The sequence below is a fragment of the Dreissena polymorpha genome, chromosome 6 (genome assembly GCF_020536995.1).
Source record: "Dreissena polymorpha isolate Duluth1 chromosome 6, UMN_Dpol_1.0, whole genome shotgun sequence".
Lineage (NCBI taxonomy): Eukaryota > Metazoa > Mollusca > Bivalvia > Myida > Dreissenidae > Dreissena > Dreissena polymorpha.
The window spans coordinates 94,554,718-94,579,676 of record NC_068360.1 but is presented as its reverse complement, the minus strand read 5'-3'; the positions used below and the strand labels follow the sequence as shown (position 1 = coordinate 94,579,676).

General features: G+C 36.8%; 1 protein-coding gene across 2 annotated transcripts in view; it reads right to left on the bottom strand.

Moving 5' to 3' along the window:
- Positions 1-24,959, bottom strand: part of LOC127835420 (uncharacterized) — a 50,929-nt gene that overhangs the window by 4,828 nt on the left and 21,142 nt on the right. Inside the window, exons 4-7 of one of the 2 annotated variants that reach the window (XM_052361844.1) lie at positions 23,532-23,606; positions 22,135-22,215; positions 14,361-14,435; positions 7,737-7,817 (exon numbers count right to left, since the gene is read on the bottom strand). In XM_052361844.1, the coding sequence (XP_052217804.1) occupies positions 7,737-7,817; positions 14,361-14,435; positions 22,135-22,215; positions 23,532-23,606 (312 nt within the window). The remainder of the gene's footprint in view (positions 1-7,736; positions 7,818-14,360; positions 14,436-22,134; positions 22,216-23,531; positions 23,607-24,959) is intronic. The other variant, XM_052361846.1, reaches the window with a different exon arrangement.

Sequence of the window (24,959 nt, the reverse complement as noted above, 5' to 3'; positions counted from 1 at the left end):
ATGTACTCTGAGGACAAATCGTACATTCTATCAATATTAGACTTTGCTTGCAACCTTGTTATAAAGCACAACCTTCGCATCATTGTAAAGTTGGACCATGCCTTATATTGACAGGCTGCCGAAATCGTAATTGATGCGCGACGAAGAGTTGTCTTAAAACTGTGTTATAATGATCAGATGTTTTCATACACAGATTGACTTGCTGGGGCCATAAAGACCTCACGAAAGGAAACGGTCTCAAAACATACTTGAATGGAAAATGCAATTATACACATTATTACAGGGAAAGCCGTCCAGAGGGCTTTGTGGGGCAATTTCTTTGTAGACATGTGCCTATACAACCAGCTAATATCAGAAATGACCCAGGACTACTTCGCAATTCAGGCACTGTTCGATCAGGGGCGAGACAAGCAGCTGCTATTTGTTCTGAGATTTTATCAAAATCGAGACGGTTACAGAGAAGAAGAAACATGAACTTTCCAAATCTCAAAGACAAGCCGCACTTGGTGTTGGCGGATGCATTTGAAAGTGGTATCTGATTGTTTATCCGTTTTTGCTGCAGCTAGACACTTCAGTTATCATCGATCTGCTCATTCCTATCCTCATCAAATGAGCAGCAGAGGAGAATCATTCAAAACTTTATCGAAAATTCGTCGATGATGTTCATGTTGTTCTAAGGACCAATGAATGCTGGGCTGGGTTAAGGCAGTGATCTTGTAATTGAGCAAGAATTGGTGGGGTCTCTTAAGAGCACAGGTGGTCTAACTCCTGGCAGTGGGATGACTGAGGAAATGCAAAACATGTGTACTATAACATTCTAGTACAACAGTGCGATGCATTATTTCTCAGACCTGTCATATAAAACAAGTCCACAACGCAAAGACTCAACTGAGGCGCGCATCCAAAGAAATGCTCTTGATCTCGAGAAAATACCGACAAAGATTGCAACCTGCTAACCCTACACAGCTGATTCTACTCTGAAAGACATTGCCGGTGTGATAGTGGCTGGTTCAGATGCAAATGCTCATGTTTTTCAGGATGTTGGGAACACAATCAAATTCGTCCTTACCTTATACATTTAACGGAAAATACAGAGTCAAAACCCTTGGGAATAACTTAAACATTTAAGATTGCTAAAGACCGTCATATTGGTCCTCCCTATCTGTTCCAGCGTTTCCTGGTAGTTTCAAAATATAGAGGTCTTTCCCATGAAGACGTACTGTTGTATTATGTTATGTTGCTAATTATCGAAAAAATCTATCTATCTATCTACTGTCGTATACACTGAACCAAAATTATCATGTCCTCTTTGGAGCCAAGAAAATACTTTGTAAAGCAGACAAGCCTCAGCTCATAAGGCAATTAGAGATCATGCTGCATACGCATTCAGTGAGGCTGTGATAAACTGTATACCTGACACAGATTTGTACGTGGTTGATGGAGGCTCTTTCCTTCCTCGTTAATCATGAAAAAAGGGCGACACGTATAGCGGCATAGCCTAGTCTAATGCTGATTTCACTCTAAGGCATAACGGAAAAGCGACATTTATGTTCGATGGTAACGAATGCGGTAAATCAATGAAAACACACATCACAGACGTGGGAAACACAACGTGTACACTTGTGTGATTTTCACCAAAGAGACAGAATTCTCATGCAAAAAGGAATACTTTTTGTCTCGAGACAAAAACAGGGCAGACACGATTGATTTATGTCGTTGTGTTGCCAGATGATGCAGGAGTTGATATTATGAAAACAACAGTGGAATGATCCCTTTACAACCACACAACGTTAATCGCCAAGGATATATATTTGCTGATCTCGCTCTTGCATTACTTCGAAAGGAACAATAAAAGGACTACTTCCGCTCTAATGTAAACAAACATTCAGTGGACCGCAAAGTGTATAATATTTACCGTTTGAAGTAACTTTTAGGAGACGCCGTGTGTGATGGGTTGCTCTTTTGTCATGCTGGCAAAGGCTGTGATTCAACTTAAAGGATGTCTGGAATCGGTAAAAAGTCAGTATTTCGAAAATTAATAAAATCTGTTCCTAGCATTAAGTTCATTCCTCGTTCTTAACAATGCTCAAGAGGAAATATTACATTTTTGCAAATGCTTGATGGTGGATCTGTTTGGTGGCAAGTACAATGATTCCTCAGAATCACTGCGTGATAATATTTCCTCAAAGACATTGGCTACTGCCGAACCATTCGTCACTTTTAAGCAACATCACATGCAACCGTAAGTCATAGCTAACGCGTACACTATCAAATCATGGTATAGATTGAAATGGCAAATAATATGAAACTAACTGAGTGGGGATGGAAACAGGAAAACTACCGACAAATTCCAATCATGAACCAAATCAATATTGCACCTAAAGAACAATTGAAGATCATCAATTGTAACTGTACGGTACGATGTAAATCCGCTCGATGCATCTGCAGACGCTATGGATTCCCTGATTTCCTGTACTGTTGTATGTGGCTCTAGCAAAACTGAAAACTGTGACAATCCAAACAATTCACAAGGGATCGATTCTGAAGACGAGGAGGACTACACCGACAAGTGTACGCTTTGAGACGAATATTACAGGCAAAGGTGATTGTGTACCAGGTGAAAGCTGACAGCTTACTGTCATACATTGGATTTCATTATTACTCAACTGCTTAGTGATATCAACAGTTCAGTCAAAGTGTTCATTGTCTCCAAAACTATGGCGTTTGCCATAAAATCATCAACGTTTATTCACACGTAATCGACTTGTGGTCCTTCTTACTGTGGTTGTAGCTATGTTGGAATTATGTTTGAAATAATAAGCTTACACTATATCTGATGATCTTAAAGTGTTATTTGACCCCCAAGACCTAGGTATAGACACTAAAATCATCAAATGTGAGTTGATAGTTACATAGTTATGATTATATTTTTTCTGTCATCTTGGCGGCCATCTTTACCAAAACAACGTTTAGTGTGTAATTAAGTACCTTCTTTCCTATCAGGATCAGTCCCAATACCTTTTGTAGCACTTATTGGGGGGGGGGGGGTAAAAGTGTATATTAACCTGGCGTATTCGACACACCGACAAATTACAGATATTTAACATTTAAATAAACCTTTTAAACCAATTTCGGCTTACTAAATAAATAAAATTTATTAATTTTGAAGAAGGTCCTTCACAATGTAGATATGTTTTCTTTATAAGCATTTTAAAAACTACTCGAGTGCAAAATGCTACATTGACGGTATCCGATGTAAATAGCGATCGTTGAAAGTTGTATCATTTAAATTAATCTTGTAAAGTACAATCAGTTGTGAAAACTGCTGCCCTTTGAATATGCCGTCTGACTATTGAAAAAAACAAAAACCGATATTTAATTGAATAGATTAAACAATGGGAATTTATTTTTTAAAGTTCAGTTTGTTCATATAAAAAGATTCATCGTTCCACAATTTATGATTAAGGTACAGAGATACTTCAGAAAAATCTAATATAAGACACGAGCCCATGTTGTACACATTTATGACACGAACACTGCAAACTAAAACCCATAACTTTGCAGTAAACACTGAACTTGAAAAGGACACCAACAGGATTAAGAAGCTGTTGATTATTTTATCGCGAAACACTATCACGGCTGGTGTCCTCTTGCTAACATCTGTGTGGCCCACCGACATATCAGCATCGTTATAATTAAAAATGGCAACGCCTCGAAACAAATTTTCAAAGTTTACGATATTTATGCAAATAACTGGATTCTCAAGCTAGGTCTTTATGTAAGCTACATACACACATGCACACAATATCAGTGCAAAACACCATCCAAACTAAATCCATTTATTACAAAACCTTATTTGCATTTTAACTAACAGTGACTTTGACCTTGATCCAACTGGTCTTACATACAATTCCAAGGATTGTCAATATTAAGTTACCTAACGGCTAAATTACACTAATGATTTATAAATAAACGGTATACATGATATATTTAACGTAATTAAAAGTCTTTCGTATGACTGCGAAACAAGAATGTTTTTTTAAAAAACAACAACGTTTTACCTAGAATTAGGGTAACTCGCAATTGAGTCGTACGGGTGAGCGGTATAAGTCTATAATAAAAAGCTTTTTGATCAAAGCCGGGACTCAAATTGTGCAGATATAACTATCATATCATATGAATCGTTTCAACAAATAATTAATTGATTCCCAGCTTATGTTCATTGAAAAATAGTTAAATAACAATACCCACTGAATTCACCAATGAGTCGGACAAATTCGCCCTTTACCCGGACACAAATTTGTATTAAGCATTTATTTCGTCAACCATTCCCTATATTTATAAAAATGCAAATTGAACAGTAACAGCAATGTGTTTATTTTATAAGCTTACTCTTGTGCCAACATGTTGACGAAAAGAAGTTATAAAAAGAGGAAAATGACATGGTCACCTGTATTGTCTATCCGACCTTTACAAGAGCTGTTTCCGGAAGTGGCGGCAGCGTTCAGCTAAATTACGTTCGGACGGTCAAGCAGTTACCAATATATATATGGTCTGTTGTGAAGTCTGATGACATAAGCGGGTTTCCATACTTGTCAAACCTATATATTCCCCAAGTGCAAGTAAAACAAGTCCTTCTATTGATTGGCACAGATTTTCCCGAAGCACATATACCCCTTGAAGTGCGTTCCGGATGCAGCCACGAACCATATGCGATACCGACGAGACTTGGATTGGCAGTTCGTGGACCAGTCCCTCGAGCCAGCATAGAACCAAACCAAACAGAGCACCCAAGAGAATCAGCGAATATCAACTTTGGTCAATCAAGTGACGTTATATTGCAACAGCAACTTAAACGTATGTTGTCGTCAGATTTCAACGACGCGTCACACTGCGAGAAAGATTCGATGTCAGTTGAAGATATGAGAGCGTTGCGTATTATGGATTCAACCCTGTCGCGCGTGGATGGTCACTATAAGATGGGACTACCTTGGCGAGCAGACGACATTACACTACCGAATAATTTGGCGTTGGCGCACGCACGTCTTAACCAACTGAAGCTAAACGACAAAATATTGCATGAATGTACACCAAAACAGTCACAAGTTACATCGACAAGAGATGCGCGAAAGAAGTAGAAGAGGAAGACTGTGACGCACTTCGCTTTCTATGGTTGCCTGGAGGGGCAATCTCCATAAGTCCGAAAACTTATTGTATGCAGGTGCACTTGTTTGGCGCCACCTCATCTCCTAGCTGCGCGGCGTACGCAATGAAAAGAACAGCCAGTGATAACGCGGGAACATTCCCAGACGAAGTTGAAGACACCTTAAATAGGAACTTCTACGTAGATGACTACCTTAAATCCGTTAATTCAAAAGCGTCGAAGTTAGCATCGGATCTGCAATCATTGGTGCAAATTGGAGGTTTTAGATTAACGAAATAGATTAGCAACAGCAGAGCGGTACTCAATACAATTCAGGAATCTGAACGTGCAGCTACGGTTATAAGTCTCGACCCGAAATACGCGCTTCCGTGTGATCGTGCTTTAGGAGTAAATTGGAACGTCAATGACGATGAAATAACATTCAAATTAAAAATAGCTAATAAGCCACTGACAAGACGTAGCATCCTTTCTATGGTTAGTGCTATGTTCAACCCACTTAGAATTGTAACCATAGTGACATTACGAGCGAAAAAACTCATTCAACAGCTCTGCAAAATGAAAATTAGCTGGGAGGAAGTAGGATCACGAAAAGAGCAAGACAATTGGCAACGCTGGTTAGCAAGCTTACCTTGTTTGGAGAATATTCGAATAAATCAATGATAACAACCGAAATAAACCGAAATAAAGAATATTCAGTTACACGTGTTCAGTGATGGTTTCGAGGCGGGCTACGGCGCATGTGCATACCTACGATTAGTAGATCGACACGATAGGATCCTTTGCAAGCTTGTACTAGGAAAATCACGACTCGCCCCGATCAAACAGTCTTCTAAACTCAGACTTAAGTTGTGTGGAGCCGTAGTGTCGTGTAGACTGTATGACATGATCAAAGATGAACTTGACTGACCAGGCAGTTTTCTGGACGGATTCCATGATCCTACTGGGATATATCAACAATACAACAAGCCGTTTCAAGACATTTGTTGGAAACAGACTTAGCCGTATTCACGAAATGACTGAACCTTGTCAATGGCGTTATGTTGACTCAAGATCAAACCCCGCAGACCTAGCATCGAGAGGCATTGATCCCATGATGTTAGCAGTTTGCAGATCTGGCTTGACGGACCAGAGTACCTGCTGCACGATGAATCGACTTAGTTGTTTACCAAATAAACCGGAAGTAGCGGAAGAAGACTCGGAAGTCAAGCAGGAAGTTGTAATCAACGTACACCGGAATAAATATCGACGACTTAATCAACCACTTTTCTGACTGGAACAGGTTACTCATAGCAGTTTCCTGGCTACAGAGGTTGATAGTATTCTGCAGACGACACACATGCCTAGATACAGTACAGTTAAATTGTGGAGATCTCGCCCCAGTCGAAACACAGAACGCTACACGTGCAATATTTTGGGATGTACATAGGGCCCATTGTGTGCAGGAAATGGAAGGCCTTAAAAAAGACAATCCTGTGAAGAAAAATAGCAGATTAGCTATGTTTAATCCAATTCTGGTTAACGGACTCATTCGGATATCTGGAAGAAAACTCCTCATAGATAATGGCAAAGCCCAAATTATCCTTCCCCATGATGATCACGTGACAGAGCTTATTATTCGCCATTGCCATAACAACAATTGATGTAGAAAGACACCATGGGCTTGCTGAATTACGAGCGAATTACTGGATACTACGTGGTCCAAGCGCTGTCAAGAAGACGATTGGAAAATGTTTTAATTGCAAGAGACAGCACGGTCCGTTTATCACCCAGCAGATGGCACCACTTACCCAAGAGCAGACGACACCTGACAAACCTCCGTTTACATTCGTACTCGTGGACTACTTTGGACCATTGATGGTAAAAACAACGTAGATCCAACGTTAAAAGATATGGTTGCCTGTTTTCCTGTTTGACGACGAGATATATTCACATAGAAATAGCTCACAGCTTGACCACTGATTCGTTTCTAGCGAAATACCAACGCCTCTGCAAGCAGACGAGGATATCCTGAAAAATTGCTCAGTGATAACGGTTCCAACCTAGTCAGCGGAGATAAAGAACTGCCGTGTAGCTTTTTAGGCAAAGTGATTTTCCTAAATCACAGAGAAACAAGGTGTCTCTATACATACACATTTAAAATGCATTCTTCTTTTTTAAGAAGGGATAATAACTGTTTTAAATGTCTAAGGAAAAAGTGAACGTGACATGTGTGCTTCGCTGCTCGATTATATGGGTTTCAATATCTTTAATTTTCTATTTGATAATTTGTGTGATGATATATTTTTGTTGAGGTATTCCATGTTCGACAAGAGCAGAAATAATTAGTAGCAGTTCATTGATGTCTTCAATCACTGTCGAAGAAGACTTTTAATTTCGCCTTAGCGTTGCATCTTCTCTGCCTTTAAAACATCCGCTTCTTCAATCATCGTTTTTTTCCTTAGCAAATACCTCAATAATACAATACCACATTTCATCAACCTATTTTGCACGGTTTTCATCATACAAATAAAACCTTTCTTGAATTATTTCTAATAAAGTGGCATCAATATTGATCTAACACGAGCAATAATACCTTTATTTACAGCGGTGACCGTGGTTTCCCTTTTAACATTAGATGAATCTTGGATTCGCATCGGACTTGTTTGCACGACATCTGAAAGAAAATTAATTAGTATATTTCTAAATCCGACATGATTCTTTATACCGTGAATTATACTAGAATACACAGATATAAATCATCGTGTATAATAACATGTTCCTGTCCTACGTTGTGTAATAAATCGGGTTAGGTTGATTATAAAAGAACGGCGGGGCTCGTCAAACCATTGTTTCATTCGTACCGAGCCTGAATATTACATCACTATAGGGCTGTATCTTTTTTTTTCTGGGTACAATACCCTGTGCATGGATTTACGTCCCCATTTTTAATTAGATAGTAAAATATAATCGATACGACGTGTACTTTTAAGCGGAACAATATGAAGTATGAAGTGAGACTTGAACATGGGTACTATTTTGTTGGTTTTGGTGTCTTCAATATGTTACAAATCGGTATGGCATTGTTTGTTTTTTGTTCAATATGATTCTATTTTACCACAAACTATGACTGTATATGTAATTGCAAGTAACATGACATACCTTCAAACAGTGTCTTATAAACACCCTGTTGACGTGATGTAACCATTTATATTAGGCTCCTTTATATCAGGCAGATATAAATGTATTGGTATTATAAAAAGTGCAAGAATGTCGGAATGCTTTCAAGTTATTATAAGAAACTTTTTTACACACTAGTTTTTCTATTTCAAGCTGTCTTAAAGAATATTGTCCGATATTGATGCGACAGCATTTTAATTGCATAAAACAAAAACAAAACGATTTAGGAGCATCAATTCAAAGTTTACGCTACGTATTAGCTAATTAATCTTGTGATTGATAAAAAAATGTACACACTCTCATTGATCTTTACAGTCAATTAAGTGTTTTCGGTCTTCACACAACTAAGCACAAACACAACACGTTTTGCATTGCGCAAGGCTTGCGATCAGTTTATTGACATCACACGTCCACGAATATTACATATTCGTATCATATAACAATCAAGTACAATCGTAGTACAAACTTGACAGGACAATTTTCGATCTATAAATTATATAACAAAGTATAACTATAATTTGTTCACATCACTTCTAGTATTGTGTCCTTAATTGGTGTTTTCAAGTCCAGGGTAAAAACCAGAGATAAAAATTCATCAGAAGCCCTATGTAAAATAACTCTGGAAAACTGTACCTGAAAACAACCAATATTAACATGTAACTAAACATTATGTAACACAAAAATAACATGTCATTTGAGCCAATTTACTACTAATGCGGTTCGAATTAAAAAAAAAAAAAGTTTACTGATCGAAGTCTAGCGTAGAACTGACCAAACAATGAACACCCCGTGCAAATTCCCGCCTATGTCCACCTGAGTGACTATCACTCACGTGACAACCACACGAATGAACGAACCGCACATAAACCTGTTTTGTGCGGTGCGTTATGTTTAGACAAACGTTCTGTGCTATACTCCGTAACGCACAGTACTGAAAAGTCTTCACACAACTAAGCACAAAACACAACACGTTTTGCATTGGGCAAGGCTTGCGATAGAACAAAAACAAAGGTTAGTAATGGTTTTTAAATTCGAACCGCAAATCAATTATAATTTCTATTGTCTAGTGATAAAAAGCTTTTTATCTAGAGAATCATCAATGTACCCATCTTTAGCCCTATCAGACTTCCATCGAGCATGTCGTTTCAAACATCTCTCAGACACACCCTCTGCGTTAGCCGCCGCAGTGGCTCCGCTTGCTCTTAAAGAATGTAGCCCCAAGTTTGCAAGGGGTGCAACAATTTTTAATTTAGAAACAATACACTCTTTAGCCCGTGTGTAACTTAATTTCTTATCTTTAGATAACAAAAAACATCGTTGACCTGACCTACATGCTGGTCTAAATACATACATTTCGGACTTAAAAGACAAAAACGCACTGTCGAAATACCTAAGCAACATTGACACAGGACAAGCAGACGTTTCCCCTTTGGAAATAACGATTTCTCTCCCTTTCCTATAAATATCAGTTTTACTCTTTCTAATGAAAAGCTTAATATGATCATAAAAAAACGAAACATCGCAGCATCTTAGACTACTGACTTCGTCGAATCTTAAAAAACCTGCGTTTGACAAAAATATCATGGATAAATCTCGGAGAACAATTACATCGTTCGAATCTGTAAACATGTCACACAATCTAATAAGTGATTCTGTATCAACGATGTCCTTCTTTGTGACGGGTCTAGAGTTGACGCGTTTTGCACACTCTAACATGGACTTCACTATTTGATTGTCTGTAGGATCTTGTAAATCGTTTATGTTGTGATACCACTTAATACCATAGAACGCTGCAGAAACAACGCTGTCCGATTTTCCGTCGTCAATTAAATTTGACAAATACAAAGCAACGTGAATAGCATGCGCCGGTAGAATTGAAAATTGTTTATCGGCACAAACTTTTTTGAATAATTTCACCAGGTAAGAATATTTAGAAACTGTTGTTTCCGCGCTAGAGTCCAACAAATCTCCCGCCATACGTGTAATAACGTTGTCCTGATCGTCAACGTACTCGCCCGCTTCATCGAACTTCCTCTTTTGAGTAGCCTTTAAACCAACATCTGCAAACAATATGAAAACGTGAAAATCCTACACAGATTCTATTTAATTACTCGTTAAACTACTGATTTAATTAGTACGCCAGTCAAATCTCAAGGATAACATTCTAAATGGTAAATGCTCATTACTAAACAACCCGTTATTTCCTCGACCTGGGTTTATTACACCAGTTTGTGGTAAGATGTGCACATCTTTAAAGTTTTTGCTATATCCGCCCTTCCCATCTGTAATCAAAGGCCAGAAAGCTGCGGATTCCCACTCGGGAACAACTAAAGTACCGACACATTCATCGTGCTCCATTTTCTTTAAACACTTAACAATGACCTGAGGTGGAGGAACCAGTCAATTGTTGAAACATGACCAACTTTGGGTGAAACAGTTCACAGCCTCAGTTCCAGGTACCTACCATTTCGAATTAAACCGTGCACATTTGTTGTTATAATGTGTAGCAAAACGATCAATCGTATGCGGACCACATTTTACGTCTAATAACGAGAATATAGCTTCTTGAATGGACCAAGCGTCGCAATCTTGATATCTACTAAGCTGATCAGCAATAGTATTATCTTTCCGCGGTATCCATATCACATAAATTAATATTGTACAAGCTACAAACCCTGTGAACATCTTAACATTTACAATGTAACTCATCTACATTACTGCCTGAGTAAAAATATACAATACGTTCTTATTATCAGAATATAACATGACATTTTTGTTTTGTAGAATTATAACGTTACTTTTAATAACTCTATAAGCAGCTTCGAGTTCTCTCCAAGTAGAACTAGCAACTGACTCTTGCTCTGTCTATGACCCGTATACCTGTGTGCCTGTAACTATGTGCTCACTTCCGGAAGCCATTGTATTAACCATCTCACCTCTGAGAGCAACTTTACCCGAGTGTTCACTTCCGGGAACCACTGTATTTACCTGTCCACCTTTGAGAACAACTTTGCTCATGTGCTCACTTCCGGGAGCAACTGTGTTTACCAGCTTATCTGTGAGAGCAACTTTGCTTACGTGCTCACTTCCGGGAGCCACCATATTAACATGTTCACGTCTGATATTATCTAGGTGCACGTACTCACTTACGGGAGTCAATGCATTTACTTGCTCGAGAGTAATCATATCTAGATACTCAGTTCCAGGTACAAAATAATTTACCTGCTCCTGCTCGGAAGCTGCATACATCAAATCTATGGGTGAAATCCTGCCACCAGATATAATTTCTGCTCGATTGCTAGAAACATACCCTCCGTACCAAACAGAACTTGCGTCTGTGAAAACACATACATCAACTGCTTTTTCTTTTGATAAACTTTTACCGTCTGCATTTAAGCTTCTAACATTGTCTAACCAAAACTGAAGCTCCTTTGCCGCTTCAAAACTAACCTTAACCCGAACGTTCCAACTGGCTCGAGATAAAATACACTTGTACATATACCTTGTCATACGGCATACAACACTCCCTAGTACGCTTTTTAACGATACTATTTGTCCTATAACGCCGGCTAATACACGCACGTGTAATAAGCAACTATCGTCTTTCAACGACTGAAACAACGCGGACTTAATGGCGATTTCCAGCCTACAAATTCTTTCTTCTGTAATATATAGCCGATCTAGACAAAAGTCTAACTTATGCCCCAGCCAAATGGCATGCAAATTAGGTTTCCAAATACATTTATCTTCTGCCAACAAAAAACCTGTATCTAGCAAAGTCTGCCTTACATAATAACTAGTCTGCAAAGATTTATCGAAAGAATTACCTCCTCCTATGCCGTCGTCTAAAAACATTATAACTTTAAAACCGAGGGACCTCGAGTGTCTAATCAAAACTCTGAGAACCTTTGTGAATATGTGTCCCGCCGAACTAATTCCAAACGCTAAAGAAGTATAGACGTAATATTCAACGTCACCGTCAACAATCCAAATGAACCCTAAATAAGTTGTATGTTCTGCAAAAATATCTATGTGGTGGTAAGCTCCTTTCAAATCAAACGTGAACATAAAAGTACCTTTATCAAAAAGGTTTTGTGCAATATTTATGTCATCGAATTTTATTTTTAACAGATGTAAACATGGATTTATGTGCCGACAATCCAAAACAAGCCTAGGTTTTCCGCTACGATTATAGGCAACCGTTAAAGGATCCGCAACATGAGGTTGTTCACAAACCTCAGAAATTACACCTTTTTGAAGCAAACGTTTATCTCTTTACTCACGAAATCGGGATTTTCACGTGTAGACTTATTATTTTTAAGGAATACCTGTTCCGGAATAACCTTGAAGGGCAATTTGTAGCCGAAACGTATAACGTTTAAAATATAAACATCGTCTGTTATTTCTACCCACCTTTGAATACAATTTCTTAAACGCCATACTGGTGATGCTCTCTCGTCAAAAATACTAGGAAATATATTGTGCTTACTATCATGCACTTATTCTGACTCACCTTGCAAACTTCCGGTTGCTATATGAACGTCCTTTGATATACTTATACATTCTTATTCTGCACAATATGATAAGCTACTTATCTTGTTATTCGTTGCAACGGGCTGCGGACATTCGTTTTTTCAGTGGCCCGGTTTACCACACATGAAGCACAAGCCTGTCCGAGGCCTAACGAAACCCGTCTGCGCAGACGCCCCATGAACAGTCGACCCTTCCGGACGGCGATATGGCAAGTTTCGACGCGGCTTCTTCCCCTTGTCAGATTTCGCTTTACGGATAGCGCGCGCCTCCGCCTTTTGAATGCGTTTTTCATCCTCGCTGTCACTGGCGATGGGATTAGTGGTATACTCATTTACCACACGCCAGCCTAGCTCTGACGTGTCTGCCATCAAGATGAGTTTTTTGTCTCTGGCGTAGAGCCTTTTCCGCTTCGATTAGAGCTTCTTTTGCGGACTGAATGTTGTTTGAATCAATTGCTGTGCTTGCAATATCAATGTTTTCCAAGATTTTGGCATTGCTTTTGTACTGCTCTTCATTACTTTTTCGTTTAAACTTTGGAACGTCTAAAAACGAACATTGTGATTTTCCATTTATCTTATTTATCATTCCGCTAATGCTGCTCAATAACGCGTCGTTGTTGGATTTAACTGCATCCTTTATTCTATCTTCTATGTAGCCCTTCATGCTTGACGACTCGCTTGTCTCCATTGTTGAACACGACGTGTGATTTGTACACGCATACAAGTTTACTGATCGAAGTCTAGCGTAGAACTTACCAAACAATGAACACCCCGTGCAAATTCCCGCCTATATCCACCTGAGTGACCATCACTCACGTGACAACCACACGCATGAACGAACCGCACATATATCTGTTTTGTGCGGTGCGTTATGTTTAGACAAACGTTCTGTGCTATACTCCGTAACGCACAGAACTGAAAATTCTTTTACAGATTTGGAGATGTCACAACTTTATATACTTAACACGAATAAAAACCTTTCTTATAACAACGAGGACAAAATAAACTCAACCGAATTAGAATAAGCGACCATCTTAACAGATATTTGCAACATGTGAATGTTAGTTTGCAAACAATTCACTTGTTTGCGCACATTTTACAATATTACAGACAGACAGACAAAACTAGTCAATCGTTTCACATGTGTAACAATTTAGTGTGTTTTTTCCAAATCCCAATGTTTCCTGAACAAACATGTATTTTCTGTGTATGATTTTGTGTGTAGTGTTATACTGATTAAATGAGTAAGCAATTATTTTATATTGTGAATCTGATACAAAAAGGCGGCAAATTTTAAATGCGTAAATTTTTATAAAAAAACTTGTATCGAATATTCCTCTTGTAATTGTATATTCTTATATCCATTTTTAAAAGCCACAGCTATTTTAATTTGTGAATCTGTTACAAAACACGTAAATATTGTCATTTCGTCAATCTGTGAACAAACAATGTATTGAATATGCATCATGTGATGTAATATTCATGCTTAAAAAGCTACGTGTTTGTACCTTTATTTAAAACGGTTGCTTTCTTCATAACTTTAGAAGATTCTTGCATTTTCGTTAGACTTGTTTGCACAACATCTGAAAGCAGAAATACTTCATAAGTATTTCTATTTCCTAAAAGGTTCTAGTGTCATAGGGTGATTATATTGTCATAGGGTGATTAAATCGATTTTATATTTTAAAAGTTCTCTCTTAGAAATCTTCTAAGTTCCAAGCCACCATCTTTAATTAGGCATATTCACTTGGTATTAGTATTGTATTTGTAGTATTGGTAGAGTTTAACCACTATTGTTATAGTGCATGCTAACACCGTTTATGCGCACGAGCACGTGTTTTTAATCCTTAACATTAATCCATTTATCTTCATTATATAATTCAATGCGATGGTTGCAGATTAATTTATATGTATTGTCTGCACGGGGAATTAAGTAAAGAAACATCAACCGTTGTTGGTATTCATTTTCCACACACTACGGCTTGCGAGGCCGGCAGCAATGGCGCCCATCGTGACTTTCCCTAGCGCCAATACAGCGAGCGTTTTCAGAGCACTCCAAAAGAAGAATACAGACTTCTACGAGGAAGGTATTCTGTATTGCCATTTTTGAATTGTCCATGGACCGACCATATATATATTAACCCCGGGTTGTGATAATATTGTGAAAACAAATCGCAAGCTTTGAAATTGAGCTCAATACACATCATTCCTGATTATCGGTACCACTACGCTATAGTGCACTTGTCCGAGGATCACGATTTTCGTCGATGGATTGAAGACGAGACTGTGTATTTTTTCTGCGTTAAGTGATTTGAAACTTAATTGTGAATCATATTTGATAAATTCATTAGTGTTTTAATTAATGTTATTTAAGTAATATTTTCATTAATTACAGGTGAATTATTCGTATTCCTTTGTATGATGTTATTTTATTTTGTATAAATATTTTTACGATTTGATTACTGAACGTGTAAAGTGGTCACTGCACTAATTATAGGATATAAATCTGGCCCTGCATGACATGACAACTTACGTTTCATCTCACTGTGTTTTATTGAAAAACTAATCCGTATACAATAGAGTATCGGTCAGGTAGCGTAGTGATGCACACAAGAGTGAGTAAGTTGTAGACTCATTCTAGAGGCATTTTGAAGGTGAAATTTCGTGCAATTTATATCAGAATGATTTAATTGATATGCGCTTTTATTAGCAAAGGGAGTTCCGTGTGACTTTGTATAAATTCAGGCGTATTTTTAAACTGGATGTGCTGAACAATAAATATATCATTGAGCATTGATTGAGGTCTGATTTACCTGTTTCAATAATAAATACAACTCATCTTTAACGTTCAATTAGAGGATATTGCGAACAAATCCTTGCAAGGTCGCGCGTTGTATTTAAATCGCGTATTTTAAACCGTTTGTGTTGTGTAAAATATACCTAGTATATTTTACATCGTTACGTATTTTTGTATGTGCACTTCTTAATAGTGTGTGTACAAAGTTGAAATTGGAGTAGTGTGCCATATTTTTGGTAAGATTGTACAAACATTAGTGGCGCATGATTTAAAATATAGGTTAAACTTAAAACGTGTGATACATTAAAAGAATTTACATTGAACAAATAAAACTAATTTCAAATTAAATTAACTCAATTTATTTATCACAAAACAATAATTTAAATACAAAAATAATAAAAAATTACCAACTAAATATTATTAGATAAGACTTCAAGATTTTGAATTGTACTTAAGCATCTTGATTAAAATTATATTGAAAACATTTTAACCTAAAATATAATTGAGATACTTTGAATTAAATTTGGTTAATTTTTTTCCATTGATTTGATTTAAATCAAATCTGATTGTATTGACTTCAGTAGGTTTTAAAATAAAATAAATTTATTGAACTTGATACATTTGAGATTTTTAATTAATTAAATATATTAAGTTCAGTTTAGTTAAATTAAATTAAATTAAATTAAATTAAATTAAATTAAATTGAATTAAATTAGGTTAATTTTAAATAAATTTAATTTAATTAAATTAAATTAGGTTAAGTTAAATTCAATTACTCGAATTGTGACTTGAATTATGAATTGAATTGTGATTTGATTTGTGATTTTATTTGTGATTTGAATTATTAGTTGAATTATGAATTGAATTGTGAATTGAATTGTGAATTAAATTGTGAATTTAATTGTGATTTGTGAATTGTGATTTGTGAATTGATTTGTGATTTGTGATTTGTGAATTGAATTCAAGTGTTCAGATGGAATTAAGTGTTTAAAAGAAGTGAAGTGAATTGTTTAAGTAAAGTGAAGTGTTCAAATGAAGTGAAGTGTTCAAATGAAGTGAAGTGTTCAAATGAAGTGTTCGATTGAAGTGTACACGTGAAGTGTTGTGTGAAGTCAAGTGAAGTTAAATTAAACTGAAGTTTCTAAATATTTAGTGATAATTGGCTGTAAAGGAGCTAAATCATGGATGATCCTTTATCTGAAAAAGACACAAGGTTGGTGCGAAGAAAACAATTGAAATTAGATATTGCTAATAAAGGAAGTAAAATTCAGAACAGAACAAAGATCGGAAGCATTAAACGAAGAGACAAAGAGATTAAAGAGGAACAGTTTGTAGAAATACAAAAACATAAAAAGAGAGTTGTTGAAATGCGGCAAAAGGCACGTCAAGAAAAAGAATACCTTCAGTAAAACAAATATGAACAAGTCAGTAATAAACGAGAAGACAAAGAGATTGAATTGCTGAAAGAAAAAAGAAGGCAGTTGGTGAGACAGATTCTAGAAATCGAAGGACATGATGCGTTGGAAGATGCTGATTGTAGCATGGAACACGAAGGAGCATGTGGTTATGATACACAGTTTAAGTAAATAAACACAGATGAATATAAAATAGATGACGTGAGATATAAACACAAAGCTACAATGATCTGTAATAACGGTAGATGAGTACGGACATACAGATGATATCAGTAGCATCAGCAGGGGCAGTAAGTACCATGAAAGTGCATTGGAACGTTCAGAGACTTGTTCAGAAAGTTCCGCAGACACCGTTGACAAGGAATTGAAATGGCTGGACACCAAAGCCAAGAAGCATGTTGTACTTGATCGTGGTGACAGGTTGAAAGTTCAGAGGAACTTAAATACCGACAAATGTGATGATTAACTACTGAACATAGATGATGATCATGAATATCATAATAATAAAGAAAATATGAAATCAACAATGTCACAAAGAAAGGTGCAAAGAAATGTGCATGATACATACGGAAACAATTCTGAGGACAGACTTAAAAAGGAGGGAGATGCATGTAATACAGATGGTGATGACAAGAACTCAAATGAAGAGTAGAGTATTGAAAGTGAAGTAGTACAGCAATTAAAGAAGGAGATAGAAGACATGAAGCAGAGAGAAATACAATTGATGAATGAAGTTGAAAGTAGAAATAAAACAGAAAAATTGAAAGAAGCTAAGAGAAAGCTCAAGCAAGAACAAATAAGACGACTATTGCAACAAAAGCAAGAGTTAGAAGAGAGTTTGTTGGAGAAACAAAGCACTTTAAGTTCTCTAGCGGGAGAGTATTGTGCAGATGATTTGGACACTGGCACAAAAGCAGTACGTGATCCTAAAGTGCCTTTTGTCATAAAGCCTAATGTTCCAAATTTTTCTGATCCTCAAACATTCAATGAATGGAAAGTTGAAATTGAAAGTATGATGAAATCTGGCATTTATCACCAAGATGTCTTGAGACAGTCAATATGATATTCCATAGCTGGAAAACCAAGAAAAGTACTTACAACTTTGAAGACTGATGCAGCCTGCAAGTGATACTTAAAACATTAAAAACAAATTTTGGTGATATCAAGACGGGCCAAAGTGTAATAGAAGAATTTTATAATGCAAATAAGAAAAGGACGAGGATATATCGACATGGGCAATACGGTTAGAGACACTTATTCAGAAAGCCATTGATCGCAATGAGATACAAGAAGAAAAGAAAGATGCGATGTTTAGAAAGAGATTCTGGAGGCATATTAGGAATACTGATTTGCGAAATGCAACTAGGGTTTACTATGAAAGATATCAACGTTCGAAGAATTGAAAGTGAAAATCAGAAGAGAAGAGCAGAAAATTGCTGTATGTAAAGGAACGGAATTGTCTAAAGAAAGTAACGTACAGTACATTGATGAGCAAATGAAAATATTAAAGGATCTCACAGAGAAAATGAATCTGATGGAGAAGAAGTTGAATGAGATGTCTAAAGAAAAAACAACACAAGATAGAACTGATTCACGTTTCGAGCATCGAACTTCCGACCAACCAAATTACAGAAGAGGTTTAATAGGTCGTTACAGAAACATAAGGAAGGGGATTTAGAATTTATCGAGGTCAATATCCAACTCGAGGGTACTGCAGACAAGAGCCGACAGAACAACAACCTAAAACACCACATTTAAACCAACAGAGGCTCTGATCGCGGGGGCGGATAAAAGCGTCAGGAGTAACATATGCCCCGACAAATTGACTGATAAACAACATGATAAAGAAGACATACTGCATAGAATGGTCGGAGAACCTAATTTAACAGACATCAAAATCAACGGAATTCCTGTGAAAGCTTTGATTGACAGTGGCTCACAGGTCAGCTCAATCACTGAAGATTTTTATAATACTATGGATCGCAGGCCTGCATTAAATTATATGAATGATTTTCAACTAGATCGTAAAGGAGCAAATGGCATCAAGGTTCCATATACTGGATACATCGAAACATCTATAGTAACAGAACTTACCTTTACACAAATACTTACCGTTTTATTGGTTATCCCGGTTTCACATTATCATTGTGTAGCTCAAGTCCTGCTAAGAACGAATTTAATATTTGTAATATTCAACAATGCAGAAATACAGATAACTTACCTGATGAGTGGGAGACAGCCATGATGTCCATCAATCCGTATATCGGTAGATTGACAGCAACGAAACCCATAACCTTACATCAAATGGAAACCAGAACGGTTACTGTATTTGTAAAATGAAAAATACTGACGCAGCAGTTAAAGAGGCATTTGAAAATGAACAGTCTCATAGTGCTATTGTTTGTCCACGCGTGGTCACTGTAAATAACGCCGGTCGAAACGCACGAATGCCTGTAATAATCTGCAACGTGACTGCAAGACCAATTAAGATTAAGGCAAGACAGAACCTATGCCAATTAAGCGAAGTACAAGTATTACGAGAAGCACCCGTTTTCGAGCCATTGACTGCAGCGATGCAGACTGAAACAGCACCTGAAAAGAAAGGGAAAGCTAAAGATGTAAATAAACAAAAATATGGAGTCAATCTAGAACAGACGGATTTGACCGATGATGAGAAAAATCAAGTGTACAAGTTGTTCCAAAAATATAATGCAATCTTTCCCAAACATCCCCTGGATCTTGGACACACCTCAACCGTAAAGCACTCTATCAAACTAAACAATAATACACATTTTAAAGAGCCATATCGAAGAATCCCACCTGGAGTATTTAATGAAGTCAGAGATCACATAAAAGAAATGCTGGACATGGGAGCAATACGAGAATCAACAGGTCTTCAAACTGTGTAATTGTGAGAAAGAAAAATGGTTCATTTCGATTTTGCATCGACTTCCGGAAACTAAATGAAAGAACGAAGAAAGACAGTTATGCTTTACCACGAATTGAAGACACCTTACACTTGCTATCATGGTCCAAATATTTTTCTAAATTAGACTTAAAAGCCGGATACTGGCAGGTAGAACTTCAGGAGGAAGATAAGAAGAAGACTTCGTTTCAGGTTGGAGGCCTTGGAGTGTAACCGTATGCCCTTTGGGTTATGCAACGCCCCCGCAACTTTCCAACGACTGATGCAACGTTAAATGGGAGATTTAAATCTCCGAGACTTCCTCATCTACTTAAACAATATCGTCGTTTTTCCAAAGATATACAAAGCCATATCCAGAGATTGGACCAGGTTTTCTCTAGATTAGCTTCCTACAATCTTACAATTAAACCATCAAAATGTGATTATTTTTAAACCAAAATAACGTATCTCGGCCATGTTGTATCCGAACAGGGAATAGGTACCGTCTCAGAAAAAACTGAAACAGTGAAGAATTGGCCCATTCCTTGTAATGTAAAGAACGTCCGAAAATTCTTAGGGTTTTGGGGATATTACAGGCGTTTCATTAAAAACTTTTCAAAGATTGCAAGACCTCTCGACAACCTGCTGATTGATCACACTAACAAACCCAAGGATAAACAAAAACCACGTGAATCGTCCAAGAAAGTCCCGTTTGTCTGGACTGATGAGCAGTAATCGGCTTTTGATGAGTTAAAAAGGCAGTTGGTTAATCCTCCAATTCTTGCCTATGCAAACTATGAACTTCCGTTCGTTGTGCACACTGATGCTTCTTCACAAGGTCTTGGCACAGTCGTCTATCAAAAGCAAGACGGGAAGGAAATGGTGATTGCGTATGCCAGTCGCTGTCTGAGTCCAGCTGAAAAGAATAACCCAGCCCATAAACTGGAATTCCTCGCTTTGAAGTGGGCGATATCGGAAAAATTCCATGACTATCTATATGGAACCAAGTTTGAAGTGGTTACTGACAATGACCCTCTCACTTATGTCACCACTACTGCTAAGTTGGACGCCACTGGTCAGCGTTGAATGGCAGCATTGGCTAATTACGAGTTTACACCGCGCTATCGAGCCGGACGTCAGAACGCCGATACAGAATAACCGTGGATACAGATTTTATAACTGCATTGGCTACATCTGTGATGGCTACCGTCGAAGAAGCACCTATATGTTTAAGTATAGCTGATCCCGACGTGATAGCCGAACTTGAACATGAAACAACTGTTTCGGACGACGTCATACAAGCATATTCTTTGAGTTCGAAAGATTGGCGACAATCTCAAATGTCTGATACAGTAATGGCTGAACTCATAAACCATATCCAGAAAGGCACCAGGCCGACTCCTCAATCGATCTCGAGTGAGTTTTCAGCTGCACAGAAGTATTTAAGAGACTGAAACAAATTGGAACTGAGGGACGGCGTACTTTATCGTATAGCCAATGATGGCAACCAGTTGTATAGACAGCTTTTACTACCTAGTAAGTTACGGGGTGAAGTGTTCCGTGCCCTTCACGATGATCTAGGCCTTAAGGGTAGGGACCGCACTACGTCATTATTCAAACAGAGAGCTTACTGGCCTGGTATGGACACTTTCATCAGTCGTAACGTAGCCAGTTGTCCTAGGTGCATTCGGCGCAAAGCACATGCAGAGACAGCTCCATTGGTCAGTATTTAGACATCTACTCCTATGGAAATGGTGTGTTTAGATTTTCTGAGTCTCGATAGATCTTAAGGTGACTATGAGAATATCCTCGTTATCACTGACCATTTCAGCAGATATGCACAAACATTTCCTACCACCAACCAGACAGTTCGTATTACCGCCCGTGTCCTTTTTGAAAAGGTCTTTGTTCATTATGGATTTCCGGAAATGATTCATAGTGATAAAGGAGCAAATTTTATGTGCAGCCTCATTCAAGAGATTTGTCAACTTGCAGGCATACATCAATCTCGGACTACTCCTTATCTTGCAATGGGAAATGGTCGAGAGGTTTAACCAAACATTTCATCAACCTATTTTGCACGGTTTTCATAATACAATTTAAACCTTTCTTGAATTATTTCTAATAAAGTGGCATCAATATTCCTCTAACACGAGCAATAATACCTTTATTTACAGCGGTGACCGTGGTTTCCTTTTTAACTTTAGATGAATCTTGGATTCGCATCGGACTTGTTTGCACGATATCTGAAAGAAAAACAATTAATTAGTATATTTCTAAATCCGGCAAGATTCTTGATACCGTGAATAATACTAGAATACAAACAGATATACATGATCATGTATAATAACATGTTCTTGTCCTACGTTGTGTAATAAATCGGGTTAGGTTGATAATAAAAGAATGGCGGGGCTCGTCAAACCATTGTTTCATTCGTACCGAGCCTGAATATTACATAACTATAGGGCTGTATCCTGTTGTCTTCAGTATGTTACACATCGGTATGGCATTGTTTGTTTCTTGTTCAATATGATTCTATTTTACCCCAAACTATGACTGTATATGTAATTGCAAGTAACATGACATACCTTCAAACATTATCTAATAAACACCCTGTTGACCTGATGTAATCATTTATATTAGGCTCCTTTATATCAGGCAGATATAAATGTATTGGTATTATAAAAAGTGCAAGAATATCGGAATGCTCCCAAGTTATTTTAAGAAACTTTTTTACACACTAGTGTTTCAATTTCAAGCCGTTTTAAAGAATAATGTCCGATATTGATTCGAAAGCTTTTTAATTGCATAAAACAAAACAAAAAGATTTAGGAGCATCGTTTCACAGTTTAGAAGGTCACTTTTACGCTACGTATTGGCTAATTAATCTTATGATTGATAAATAAAATGTACACACGCATTGATCTTTACAGTCAATTAAGTGTTTTCGTTTTTAAAAGAACTTATTTACAGAGTTCTTTTACAGATTTGGAGATGTCATCATATGACACAACTTTATATACTTAACAAGAATAAAAACCTTTCTTATAACAATGGGGGCAAAATAAACTAAACCGAATTAGAATAAGCAACCATCTTAACAGATATTTTCAACATGTGTATTTTAGTTTGCAAACTGTTTGCGCACATTTTACAATATTGCAGACAGACAAAAACAAGTCAATCGTTTCACATTTGTAAAGAATTAGTGTTGTTTTTTTTTCAAAATCCCAATGTTTCCTAAAAAACATGTATTTTCAGTGTATGATATTGTGTGTAGTGTTATATTTATTACATGAGTAAGCATTTTTTTTTAAATTGTGATTCTGATACAAAAAGGTGGCAAATTTTAGATGCGTCAATTTGTGAAAAAACTTGTATCGAATATTTCTCTTGTAATTTTATATCCTTATATCCATTATTAAAAGCCACAGTTATTTTAATTTGTGAATCTGTTACAAAACACGTAAATAATGTCATTTCGTCAATCTGTGAACAAACAATGTATTGAATATGCATCATGTGATGTAATATTCATGCTTAAAAAGCTACGTGTTTGTACCTTTATTTAAAACAGTTGTTTTCTTCATAACTTTAGAAGATTCTTGCATTTTCGTCGGACTTGTTTGTACAACATCTGAAAGCATAAATACTTCATAGGAATTTCTATCTTCTGAAAGGTGTTAGATAACATGAAATATAATAGTATACCAACATTATGTATAATGACTATGACGAACGACGCCAACAAATGATTACATGTATGTAGTTGTGGAGCTATCGAAACCGTATATCATTATTGTCTAGAATGCGACCGTTTCAGACAACAACGAGAAGTTCTAATCAATGCAAGTACCCCTTTGGCACCTACATCTCTTACCACATTATTGTATGGAGATGAAAGTATTGACTTTGAGAAAACACTAGTATTTTTGATACAGTTCACAGGTATATTGCGCATAGTAAACGTTGTGATACATATTTATCTGTCACATCAAAACATCAAAACATCAAGTTAAAATACAATTAAAAAATAACAAAGAGCAATTTTTCAAACATCTGTGATCCAGACTATATGGGTACGTTTAATTAGCTTCCTTCGTCCGATCCCGGCCTCAACGTCTTTTTTCGCTTCTTCTAATTGTATTACAAAATATTTCTTTTAATAAAGCTTTTTCCTTCTATATTACAATTTTCCCTCGTTTGTTTAAAATGCCTTAATGTATGTTTACTAAAAAATTATAAACACCCACTGAATCGTTACATTCCTGCAAAAACTATGTACGTAGAAGAACTATACAAGACTTGGTATTTCGTTCTTATCCATTTTCGGAATAGGTAAATCAATTGTAACTATGTATGCATACTTTTTATATAATATGATTGTTCTTGAAACCAAGTATATTTAAACTAAATAACTGGAATCATAAGCTAGGTCTAGCTAGCGCAATACTCCATCCAAACGTAATTTATTGAGCACAAAACCTACATCATCAGTGCAATACCCAATCCGCACTTAATTTATTGAGCAGAAAACGGTATTTGTATTTTAACTAACAGTGACATTGACCTTCACCCAACTGGTCTAAATGCAGTACCAAGCTTTGTCATTATTCAAATACGCAACGGCTAATTTGCACTTATGATTTCTAAATGAACTGTACAAACCCGTATATCTGATATATTTAACATTATTGAAGAGCTTTCGTATAACGAAGAGAAACGTACTTTTACAATAGAAACGTTTATCCGAGCGATTATCCTGAGAGAAATGTTTAATATCCAGATCTTAGTTTTCAAACAAATCCCGCGTTGACAACAATTTTGAAAAGAACGACAGGAAAATATGGTATTCAATCGTTTAAAGTTTGTAACGCTTTCTAAGTGTTTTAATATAAATCTATGATAACAAAATAAACACGTAATTTTATAATGTATGTATTTTAGTATTGCTCTTTTGTTTAAATAATTTAAAATGCACATTCTTTAA